The following is a 12,073-nucleotide window of genomic DNA, read 5'->3' on the forward strand; positions in this document are numbered from 1 at the left end:
ATATAGCGTGCACACACACACATCTGCCCAGCAGGGCCCCACGTGGCTCAGCAAATGGTTCAGACACATGGCTCCTTTCTTGGTCCCACAAAAGAAGATACTAAGGAACCTGTCTCTTACTATGTGTTCATGCATGCTTGGTTGCTTCAGTTGTGTCCAACTCTTTGATGCCAGGGACTATAGCCCACCAGGCTCCTCTGTCCATGGGATTTCCCCAGCGAGAGTACTGGAGTGGGTTGCCATTTCCTCCTGCAGGGGATCTTCCTGACCCAGTCTCCGGAACCGGCAGGCGGATTCTTTACCACTGAGCCACCTGGGAAACCTCTTATACTAACTCCCACAAAAACTGAACTACACTAGCTTTTTGCAGGCTCTGACAAAAATTCTGTCATTTAGGAAATCAGACACATTCTCACCGTCCCACAGGGGAACTGACCTCAGTGTCCCTTGTTCCTCTCTGATCAACAAGGTAAAGCCCTGGCCCCACTTTGGCTTTACCTCTGCCCCTAAACGAGATGCCCGAACTCACATGTCTCATGAAACAAAAGACATCCACAAAACATCAGAAGTACTTTATTTGCCAGTTTCAGCCCAACATATAGGAAGAAAAACTCTGTCCAACTTTGACAGCTTACCCAGTGACCCCTCCTTCCCACCCCAGACAGAATAGTGGCAGCACCTTGCTGCATGAAAGACAGCAGCCATGGCCTTGGCAAGGTTTCTGGCTCCACTTTCGTGAAAGGGCAGAGAAGCACAGCCCAAACCCCTCCACTGGGACGCAGCCCAGGTCAACAGCGGCAGTCACATCTGACCCTCGGCACAGCAGCAAGCCCAGCACTCATCCTGGCTCCCGAGCCTTCCCAAGGTGACCCTGCCTGAGCCAGGGCGGGCAGCCCTCCTGGGCCCCTCAATCCCCACCCTGGGGAGGTGTGCAATGATGAAGAGAGTCCTCAGGTCTCTGGCAGGCGGAGGAGGGTTCCAGAAGTGGTGGAGACACTGTGCAAGAGAAAGACAAGGCTGGAGCTGGGTTCCTGAGTTCCAGAGAACTCAGAACTTGGCTGGATATGTTCCCAGGTTCCAGAAGACAGGAGAGGGGCTGGGCTTTGCTAATGAGGGAAGCACAAGGAGGGAGGAAATCCAACCTGAGGTCATTGCTCTGTCATCTTCCAGAGGCTGGGGCGCAAGACTCACCAGTCCACCAGCTGGGCCCCAATGAGGTCATGTACGTGGTAGGCGAGGCCGAGTCGCACCGAGGCAGCTGCCCGCCGGCCCAGGAGCTCTGAAAGGAGTAGCTCCCGGTACTTGGCCTTCCGGACCATGCTGAGGACAGCCTGCCGTCCTGGGGGAGAGGTGGCATGGGAGAGGGGAAAGATGAATAAGGCCTGGAGGCCTGAGGAGGCACCAAAGAGTGTTCTTGAGGGGCTGCGGGCCTGGGCTGCAGAGAGTGTACCTTTAACAAAATATTTGATGAACCTCCCAGCTCCAGGCACTGCGAGCCACCAACTTCCAGCATCTCGGACAGTGAGCACCCCAGCTTTGACCAGCTGCCTAAGAGAGTGGAGATGAAGTGTTGACTCTGAGAGCTCTCTCTCCTCCCCGCCCACTAACGCTGGACACTAAGTCTCCAGAGGCCTGGGCACCTAGGCCAAGGGACTGGACAACAGGAGTCCAGCCTGGGGCAGTTCTCTGCTCAGACCGTGCTGCTCAGTGCCCCATGATCTTGCCTGCCATTCTCCCACCTGACCGCCTTCCGTCCACTCTCTCTTTTCCTGTTACCTGGTGGCTCAGACGGTAAAGAATCTACCTGCAATGCAGGAGACTCAGGTTCAGTCCTTGGGTAGGGAAGATCCCCTGGAGAAGGGAATGGCTTATTCTTGCCTGGAAAATTCCATGGATAGAGGAGCCTGGCAAGCTACAGTCCACGGGGTTGCAGAGAGCCAGACATGACTGTTATTATTGCATGTTCACTAAAACTGCTCCTCCTCTCTGAAGCCCCCTTGACCACTCTCAGTCCCACCACCAAGGGAGACACAGAGGCCTTTCTCCGGAGCTCCTGCCGTTACCTACACATACCTCACCACTGTTTGTTCTTTAGTTGCTAGGCCATGTCCAACTCCATGGCGACCTCACAGACTGCTGCCGGCCAGGCTCCTCTGTCCATGGGATTCTCCAGGCAAGAATACTAGAGTGGGTTGCCATTTCCTTCTCCAGCAGATCTTCCCAACCCAGGGACTGAACCCGCGTCTCCTGCATTGGCAGGCAATTCTTTACCACTGAGCCACCAGGGAAGCCCCATACCTCACCATAGCTCTTCCCAAATCTTACTGAAGTTTATCTAATGCGTTCAGGTATATCATGGATTACAAAGTAGGGATCCCGAGTCAGACCCACCCTCCTGAAACGATACTTTGCTTTAGCCTTTGCCTAGCTGTTTTTCTTTTGAATGTGAATGCTGATTCCCACCGGGCATTTATGGCTCCTGCCAGGCCTCTACATTTGATTAGCCACCCATATCTCCTGAATTTTAGTCCAGGGCTGTTTCCAAGGCCTCAGATAAGACAGGCCTCTCCTCCTGGGGAAGAAGCACAAACTTAGGTCATTTTATTTAAAAAAAAAAAAAAAAAAGAATCTGCCTTTTTAACAGGTTCCTCAAAAGAAAGAGAACAAGGCTGGATGGGACTGGAGGGAGGAGGGGAGGGGCCGGATGCCTGATTTTTTTGGTTCCCCCAGGTCTCACGTGATCTCTGGGTCCCTGAAGCCAAAGGTCTGTGTCATTTGGTCTTGCTGGAAGCTAAGGTCACCACAGGCTGGAAGCACGGAAGCCAGAAACTTCTGTACTGCGGCAGCATATGGGCGGCCATCACAAGCTTTGAGGACCTGGAACCAGAGATGAGAGACGTGGTCTGGCCCCACCTAACCCTCCACCGACCTCTGTCCCCAGGATCACATTTCTCTTCCTATGTTTTGCCTGCTGCTCAGGGCCTTCTACATCTCATACTTCTCCTCCTCTTCTTCCTCTCCCTCATATTAATATTTTATCAGAGCCCTGTGCCCTGTCTGTGAGATGTGAGGTGGGGGCGGGGGGGGGGGGTTGTCTCTTTTCTTTTTATTCCCACTCCCTAGTTTTCCTGCACCCCCTACCCTGGCCCCCATGATCCACACACAGTCACACTCACTCTGGTCCTGTAGTCCTCGGTGAACATGATTCCTTGGGCGTCCAAGTCGAAGCCTAGCTGGACAATCCTGATCTCCCCCTGCTCTTGCAGTGCCTTCTGCCTCCATAGACATGAGAATGAAAAGGATATCAGGGGAAGATGCTCTGCTATACCCTGGACACACTGAGCAGGGACATTCTGTGTCCAAGTATTGGGGAGTTCTTCTTTAAGTAAAGGAAAAACTATGGGGAGAGAATTAGGTGGATCGCCAAACAGTCTTTTTCAATTAGTCTTTCACCCAGCCACCTCAGGAGTTATCTGTTAAACAGTCAACACAGGGGCTTCCCTGGTGGTCCAGTGGCTAAGAGTCCATGCTCCCAGTGCAAGAGACCCCGGTTCAATCCCTGATTGGGGACCTAGATCCCACATGCCACAACTAAGAGTTTGCATACAGCAAGTTAAGGACCCCGCATGCTGCAACTAAGACTCAAAATAGCCAAATAAATACTAAATATTTTTAAATGTCTGCTGAATAAAAAAAAAAAACAACATTAAAAAAATCATGACATATTTTCTAAGACCAATCATAGGCAGACACTTAGATAAAGCAGTGATTAATGGGCTCTCCCCTCAAGGAATTAACAGTTGAGATTTTGGATGGGGAAGGTGGAGAGGAATATGGGATAAAATGTTTCAAACAAATAAAAATAAACTAGAACTTCTGTTTCCAGGAATATAGCAAGACCAACTCACTCACTGAAAATTAGGTAAAATGCTGCATAAAATGTTATTTTAAAAGCTGTTTAAGCATTAAAGCGCTCATAAGATAATAAGGAATTACCAAACTAATATAGGAAAACAAAATTCAAAAGAAACAGACAATAGAAACAAACCTAAAAATATATGTTACAGCAAACTTATCAAAAATAGACTATTTTTTTTAAGTATGCTTGTAATGCTGAAATAAATAAAAGCTAGAATGGAAAATTTCGGCAGGAAATTATAAAAACTGACATAATGGATTTGAAAGACATTCATGTACTAATAGAAATTCCAGAACTCAAAAATAAAGCAGGTGCAGTTAAGAAATCAACGGATGGATTCAGTAGATTCAGTTCAGTTCAGTCGCTTAGTCGTGTCCAACTCTTTGAGACCCCAGGCCTCCATGTCCATCACCAATGAAGTACAAGCTGGAATCAAGATTTCTGGGAGAAATATCAATAACCTCAGATATGCAGATGATACCACCCTTATGGCAGAAAGTGAAGATTGCTAGGAGAAATATCAATAACCTCAGATATGCAGATGATTCGCCCTTATGGCAGAAAGTGAAGAAGAACTCTTGATGAAAGTGAAAAGAGGAGAGTGAAAAAGTTGGCTTAAAGCTCAACATTCAGAAAACGAAGATCATGGCATCTGGTCCCATCACTTTATGGCAAATAGATGGGGAAACAGTGGCAGACTTTATTTTGGGGGACTCCAAAATCACTGCAGATGGTGACTGCAGCCATGAAATTGAAAGACACATGCTCCTTGGAAGGAAAGTTATGACCAACATAGACAGCATATTAAAAAGCAGAGACATTACTTTGCCAACAAAGGTCCATCTAGTCAAAGCTAAGGTTTTTCCAATAGTCATATATGGATGTGAGTTGGACTATAAAGAAAGCTGAGTGCCAAAGAATTGATACTTTTGAACTGTGGTGTTGAAGAAGACTCTTGAGAGTCCCTTAGACTGCAAGGAGATCCAACCAATAAATCCTAAAGGAAATCAGTCCTGGGTGTTCATTGGAAGGATTGATGTTGAAGCTGAAACTCCAATACTTTAGCTACCTAATGCAAAGAGCTGACTCATTTGAAAAGACCCTGATGCTGGGAAAGACTGAGGGCAGGAGAAGGGGATGACAGGGGATGAGATGGTTGGATGGCATCATCGACTCAATGGACATGAGTTTGAGTAAACTCTGGGAGTCAGCAGATTATGGCACAGCTAAATAAAAAGCTGCTGCTGCTGCTGCTGCTGCTGCTGCTAAGTCACTTCAGTTGTGTCCGACTCTGTGCGACCCCATAGATGGCAGCCCACCAGGCTCCCCCATCCCTGGGATTCTCCAGGCAAGAATACTGGAGTGGGTTGCCATTTCCTTCTCCAAAATAAAAATCTACTAATCTACAAGACAGATTTAAAAAATAATAATAATAACAAGAACATAATAAAGACAATCAAAAAGATTAAAAATGAGGACAAGAGACTAAGAGACAAAGGATTCAAACAGAAGGCCCAATATGTGTTTAATTGGAGTCCCAGAAGAAAAGAAAAGAGATAATAAGGTGTGGGAAGTATCTGAAGAGACAATAACAGCCACAATCACAAAAGTACATTAATCCAACTCACATAAACTCATAGAACAGACAAAATAGCAATCAGTGAGGAAATAAAAGATTTCAGTAATAACTTAAGTTACTAAGAAATTAGTAATTGAATAATACATATTTTTTCAAATATACATACATAGAATATTTCGTAAAACTGACTATATAGCACAAAGCATGTCTCAATAAGCTTCCAAATGACTGAAATCATATTGTGTATGATCTCTGGCCATAATAATATCATTTATGCCAGAAATCATTATCAAGGTAACTAGAAAATGTTTAGGAAGTAGACATACATTTCTAATCAACCCAGTAAGTCAAAGAAAAAAAATCACAAAGGAAATTAGAAGATATTTTGAAATAAATGATAATGGAAATATATACCCAAACTTGACAGATGATTGACCAAGGGCTTCCCTGGTGGCTCAGATGGTAAAGCGCCTGCCTGCAGTGCGGGAGACCCGGGTTCCATCCCTGGGTTAGGAAGATCCCCTGGAGAAGGCAATGGCACCCCACTCCAGTACACTTGCCTGGGAAATCCCATGGACGGAGGAGCCTGGTGGGCTGCAGTCCATGGGGTCACTAAGAGTCAGACACGACTGAGCCACTTCAGTTTCACTTTGACAGATGATATATATAGGGGGAGACTACAGCCTGACATGCATCTATTAGAAAAGAATAGAGGATGAAAATCAATGAAGGAAAAAAAGTAAAATAAGCATAGCAGTAGAGAGGAAACATGAATGAAATGGAAAACATGCATGCAAGAAAGAGCAACAAAGCTAAAAGTTAATTCTTTGAAAGACTACTAAAATTGATAAACCTTAGTGAGACTGACCAAGACAGAAAGGCGGAAACAGGAACCTAGAAAAAGCACAGATAACCAATATAAAGAACAACAAAAAAAAAGGATCATCACTATAGATTCTACAGAAAATAAAGTGAGATTACAAACTTTGTCAATAAATGTGAAATTTTAGATGAAACTGACAAATTCTTAAAACAATACAATTTCTTCCACTAGAATGGACAAAGTGGGATATATTCACAAAATAGAAATCTATGAAAATGAATTTTAAAACATGTGCGTGCCTATGTGTGTGCACACACACGTGTGCGCATTCTCAGTCACTCAGTCATGTCCAACTCTTTGGAACCCCATGGACTGTAGCCCACCAGGCTCCAATGTCCATGGAATTTTCCAGGCAAGAATACTGGAGTAGGTTGCCATTTCCTACTCCAGGAGATCTTCCCAATCCAGGGATCCAACCTGCGTCTCTTCGGTCTCCTGCATTGGCAGGAGATTCCTTACCACTGGGCCACCTGGGAAGCCCCAATGAATCTCAAAAATAATCATCTAATGAAACAAGATGTAAATAAATACATATGGTATGATTTTATTTACATCAAGTTGAAAAGTAGGTAACTAAGCTATGTTGTTTACGATAAACACATAGATGGTATAAAGAAAACGAAGGGAACAATTATCAAACCAGTCAGGTATGTTGCTTCCCAGGGACATAAGGCATTTTGGCTGAATGTGGGCTGTTGGCTATGTTCTGCAGTCTGACTTGGGTGATGGTTAAGTGGGTATTTGCTTTATAAACATTCTTTAAATTATATGTGTTTATATTTTCTTTGTGGCTTCCCTGGTGGCTCAGAGGATAAAGCATCTGCCTGCAATGCTGGAGACCTGGGTTTGATCCCTGGGTTGGGAAGATCCCCTGGAGAAGGAAATGGCAACCCACTCCAGTATTCTTGCCTGGAGAATCCCATGGACAGAGGAGCCTGGTGGGCTACAGTCCACGGGGTCACAAAGAGTCGGACACGACTGAGTTAAATTCATATTTTCTTTTGTGGAATTTTTAAAGTTTTTCTAAAATTTAGGCTAACACCAGGAGGTTAAAAACAACAAATACTTTATAAGGAGTGGTTCTGATTTGCTTCCTTAAGAGACTGGAGCTAGTCCCCATCTTCCTTTTCTTCCCTTTTTTCTTCCTAACAAGTTGCCAATTGCAAAATCCAATTGGCTATTATTTTACTTGACCACATCACAGACCACTGTCTTGAATCATAGGTTTTAACACTGCCAACTACTCCACCCTCTTGAAAATTGCCACTTTCTCAATATAGCTCTTCCTGGGTTCCTCTCATCTCTGTTAATTCTTCTAACAGCTTTTTCACAGACGCCTCCTTCTCCTCCCCCACCCCCACCGTATCAGTGGACCTCAATTTTTTTTTTGGCCATACATCGAGTTATGCAGGATCTTAGTTGCCCGACCAGGGATTTAACCTGTGCTCCCCACCGCAGCAGTGGAAATGTCTTAACCACTGGACTCCCAGGAAGTCCTTGAACTTCAAATTTTAGCACACATTACGAATACTTGAGGAAGTAGCTTTAAAATATAGATTTCCAGTTCCTCCTCAAGAAAGCTTAATTCATCCTCACTGAGAGATTCCCAGAACCTGTAGTTTTGAATAAGCAGTCCAGGTAATCTAGTGGAACTCAGGACATACTTTGAGAAACACGGCCTTAAATGTTGGTATCTCCTAGCACTGGGGATGTGGCTCTATTATCTGTCACTGCAAACCTGGGGTCCTTAACCTTTGGCCTCAGAGAATCTGTGAAACAACCCCCTTCCTCTCAAATTGTACATACACCATATATACATATATACATATATACACATACAGTGGCATATATGCCTTTTTTTCTGGAGAGCCATGGCTTTCATTATCTTCTAAAGTTTATAAAAAGGTTAAAACCCACTCCTCCCTCTTACTACCAATTTCACCCACATCCACAGACTGAACCACTACTCACATCTCGATGGCTTCCAGTGCTGTATCAGTGGCCCAGAATTTTCTCCAAACCCTCATCCAACTGTCTGCTGCACATTTGCCTCCGGATGCTCCACAAACACCTCCAACTCAACTTGTACAAAATAAACACATCATCTGCCCCCAACTATTCAATGTTTTCCTACTCTGTTCACTCCACCAACCACTCAGTCGTCCAGAAAATCCGAGAGCTATCTTGAAGTCCTTCTTTCTCGCTCCACATCCCTCATCCATCCTCTCCCTCCTTACTACACTGCCCTAATTTAGGCCTTCACCAGTTCTCAGCTGCAGTATCTTCCTAATTGATCTCCCCACCTCATGACACTGCCTCCAATCCGTGCAACACACCACTCCCTCTCTTGTTTTAACATTCTCTACCAGCTCATTGCCTTCTTTGTAAAACGGAAACGACGCTGGTGTACAAGGCCTGCCCTAATCTGACGTCTGCCTACATTCCCATCACGAACCACGCCCGGTGACTCAGTTTCCCCAAAAGCTTCGCTCTTCCACCTTCATCATTTGGCATGCTATTCCCTGAGGGTCTGTAGCATTCTCCTCGGCACCGCAGTGCCTGGCACTGAAAGCCCGGCCCAGAAAGACCCAGCGCTTGCTGAATGGCTGAACAGCTGGTGGACTGAGTGAGTTATGGGGAGACCCTCGGAAGTGCCCGCGAGGCACGAAAGCGCATTCCCGTTGGTCGCTCTGACGCTCCTCACCAGCTGCCGGTCAGCCACGGTTCGGTCCGGTACGAGGCTGTACACCTGGCTCCTCAGCGCGATGGGGGGTAGCGCATCCTCAAACAGGACTCGCGGGAACAGCCGCACTATCTCTGCGACTGCCTCTCGCGCAGATCCTGGGCGGAGAGACCGAGTCACTGCGACGTGAACTGAGGCGGGGGAAGCGGGGGTACCACACTGGGGCGCTGTTGTCTCAACATACAGGGTTACCAGAGGTGAGGCTGCTGCCAGCTGGGGTCTTTAGCCTCGCCCCGGGGTTGCCATGGTTACCTGACTCGCCCCGCAAAGGATCTGCCTCTACATCCCCTAGTTCCCGCCGCCTCTTCAACCCAAACGTCTCCGGGACCAGGCGATGCCTCTTCCGGCTCATATCCCGGGATCTTTTCGCGGCGGGGAAGAAGTAGAAAGCTGTTGAGGAAAGAGACCACGAAAATAGTCTTCCGGCACAGGGCAGTGACGTACGGGCTCCCTGGGCGTCCCTCCTCGGAAACCAATCAGCCCGAGCTTCGTAGGCTGAAGTGCTGACGACAGAAGAGCCGACTAGTCATCCCTCCGCCCCTTGCTAGCGGGGACGGTGCCAATGCCAACACCAGCGCCATCCTCATTGGCCGAGGCCCCACGTCCGCTGCTGATTGGCTTCCTCTGAGAGCGCTCACGTCCGGGGACGCTTGGGCGCTGCGGAGGGGCGCGGGTGGCCACGCTGGGATCTCCCTCGGTGTAAAGCGCACAGCCCCCTCCCGCCACCTAGGGGTTAGGCCGCCTCTGTCGCTGAATGATTGCGTCATCGAGAGGGGGGAAAACTGCCCTCGCATCCCTTTGACATGTGATGTACCTGCCATGACGTCATAGCCCTGAGAAGGTGGAAGTCGAGGTTGGCAGGATTTGAGGTAACCAGATCCTTGACCTGAGCCCAAGCATCCTTCCTAACCACTCTGGGTTTGGAGCTACTGGGGGTAGGGGGTATATAGGTCAAGGGAAAAGGTAGCATGCGCACCTGGTGGGGTTGTTTGAGGACACGGGGCTTGCACGTTTCAAGGCCAGGCTCGCTTAGTCCTGACTCGAAGTCCCTCTTCTCCAGCCCTTCTTTTTAAAGGGGGAACTTCCTTGTCCCCTCTCAGGACCTCATGGAGTCCAGAGGGACCAAGAGAGAAGCTGGAAAGATAGAGGTCGCTGAGCCTCGGAACAAGCTCCCCCGCCCAGCGCCCTCCCTGCCCACAGACCCTGCCCTCTACTCTGGGCCCTTTCCTTTCTACCGGCGCCCTTCCGAATTGGGCTGCTTCTCTCTGGATGCACAGCGCCAGTACCATGGAGATGCTCGCGCTTTGCGGTACTACAGCCCACCTCCCACCAATGGTCAAAGCCCCAACTTTGACCTCAGAGACGGATACCCTGATCGATACCAGCCCCGGGACGAAGAGGTCCAAGAAAGGCTGGACCACCTGCTACGCTGGCTCCTGGAGCACCGAGGCCAGCTAGAGGGGTGAGCAAAGCATACCACACAGTAGCCCTAGAGACCTGCACTCACTCTCTAAAACTGGGAGAGCCAAAGCTGGAGTGAGTCCTTATCTTACCCTATTCTTTGGAGAAGCCATCTGCGCTAATGCAGGTGTCAGACCTTCAGCCCCTAACTCCTCCTCCTCAGGGGTCCAGGCTGGCTGGCAGGGGCCATAGTGACGTGGCGGGGGCACCTGACAAAACTGCTGACAACACCATATGAGCGGCAGGAAGGCTGGCAGCTGGCAGCCTCCCGGTTCCAGGGGACGCTCTACTTGAGTGAGGTAGAGACGCCGGCTGCTCGGGTTCAGAGGCTTACCCGGCCACCGCTTCTCCGGGAGCTTATGTACATGGGGTACAAATTTGAGCAGTACATGTGTGCAGGTGAGAGTTGCCCTGATTCTGCCCCCTCCCCTATCCCCAGAGATCGAGAGCCCCCAGCCCTTGCTGCTGTTTCTCTCCTTGTGCAGACAAACCCGGAGTCTCCCCAGATCCTTCTGGGGAAGTTAACACCAACGTGGCCTTCTGCTCTGTGCTACGCAGCCACCTGGGAAACCACCCTCTTCTTTTTTCCGGGGAGGTGGACTGCACAGACCCCCAGGCCCCATCCACACAGCCCCCCACCTGCTATGTGGAGCTCAAGACCTCCAAGGAGATGCACAGCCCTGGCCAATGGAAGAGCTTCTACAGGTTCAGGACAGGGGTGGACAGGATGAGAACCTTGTATGAAAAGCTTGGAAAGAAACTTGGGGAAGGAGGAGGCTGGAGGGTGGAGGAGGGGTCCCACTGACCCCCTTGCCTTTCCTGACAGACACAAGCTCCTGAAATGGTGGGCCCAGTCGTTCCTGCCAGGCGTCCCAAATGTTGTTGCTGGCTTCCGTAACCCGGAGGGTTTTGTCTGTTCCCTGAAGACCTTTCCTACCATGGAGATGTTTGAATACGTCAGGGTAAGGCAATGAGTTCCCACCTGCATCCCCCTGCGCCAACACCACAGGTCCATTGTCCAGGGACCTGCAGCCCACCTTCCCCTTCTTCCACCCTCACCACCGGCCTTCTGCCTCCTCCTGGGCTCTCTGCAGAACGACCGTGATGGCTGGAACCCCTCCGTGTGCATGAACTTCTGTGCTGCCTTCCTTAGTTTCGCCCAGAACACAGTAGTTCAGGATGACCCCAGGTGAGGCATTCAGCTCTGCCCCTCCCCTCTGGGGCCCAGAAACTCAGCCTCCAGCCCTCAATTCAGGACTCTATCTGCCCCCCAGGCTCGTCTACCTCTTCTCCTGGGAGCCCGGCGGCCCTGTCACAGTGTCTGAACACCGAGATGCACCCCATGCCTTCCTGCCTCCATGGTACGTGGAAGCTGTGACCCAGGACCTCCCATCACCGCCCAAGACACCCTCCCCCAAGGACTGATGCTTCACAGGGGCTGGTCCTATTTCTGTGTGCACAGATAAAGGCGTATTTCCAGGTGGCTCT

The 12,073-nt window shown here is 49.0% G+C and overlaps 2 protein-coding genes across 9 annotated transcripts; one reads left to right on the forward strand and one right to left on the reverse strand.

Moving 5' to 3' along the window:
• Positions 1-551: 551 nt before the first annotated feature.
• On the reverse strand, positions 552-9,588 carry STK19 (serine/threonine kinase 19). 6 transcript variants are annotated; one of them, XM_070778183.1, is made up of 7 exons: positions 9,377-9,588; positions 9,086-9,255; positions 3,177-3,272; positions 2,738-2,877; positions 1,451-1,544; positions 1,143-1,339; positions 552-996 (listed from the first exon to the last, which is right to left on the reverse strand). In XM_070778183.1, the coding sequence occupies exons 1-6, from the start codon at positions 9,474-9,476 to the stop codon at positions 1,160-1,162; spliced, it is 780 nt and encodes a 259-aa protein (XP_070634284.1). In that variant the 5' UTR covers positions 9,477-9,588; the 3' UTR covers positions 552-996; positions 1,143-1,159. The 6 variants fall into 6 exon arrangements, with proteins under 6 accessions (XP_070634284.1, XP_019841147.2, XP_070634281.1 ...); XM_019985588.2 differs by having other exon boundaries at positions 1,451-1,548; positions 9,377-9,585; XM_070778180.1 differs by having other exon boundaries at positions 1,192-1,339; positions 9,377-9,580.
• Positions 9,589-9,724: 136 nt separating this feature from the next.
• On the forward strand, positions 9,725-12,068 carry DXO (decapping exoribonuclease). Of its 3 annotated transcripts, none has more exons than XM_019985581.2 (7): positions 9,725-9,993; positions 10,185-10,586; positions 10,749-10,984; positions 11,071-11,323; positions 11,412-11,547; positions 11,680-11,774; positions 11,860-12,068. In XM_019985581.2, exons 2-7 carry the CDS (start codon positions 10,231-10,233, stop codon positions 12,008-12,010), a joined length of 1,227 nt encoding a protein of 408 aa, XP_019841140.2. In that variant the 5' UTR covers positions 9,725-9,993; positions 10,185-10,230; the 3' UTR covers positions 12,011-12,068. The 3 variants fall into 3 exon arrangements, with proteins under 3 accessions (XP_019841140.2, XP_019841143.2, XP_019841142.2); XM_019985584.2 differs by having other exon boundaries at positions 11,071-11,290; XM_019985583.2 differs by having other exon boundaries at positions 10,225-10,586.
• Positions 12,069-12,073: the final 5 nt, after the last annotated feature.

Source organism: Bos indicus, chromosome 23, assembly GCF_029378745.1.
Source record: "Bos indicus isolate NIAB-ARS_2022 breed Sahiwal x Tharparkar chromosome 23, NIAB-ARS_B.indTharparkar_mat_pri_1.0, whole genome shotgun sequence".
Classification (NCBI taxonomy): domain Eukaryota; kingdom Metazoa; phylum Chordata; class Mammalia; order Artiodactyla; family Bovidae; genus Bos; species Bos indicus.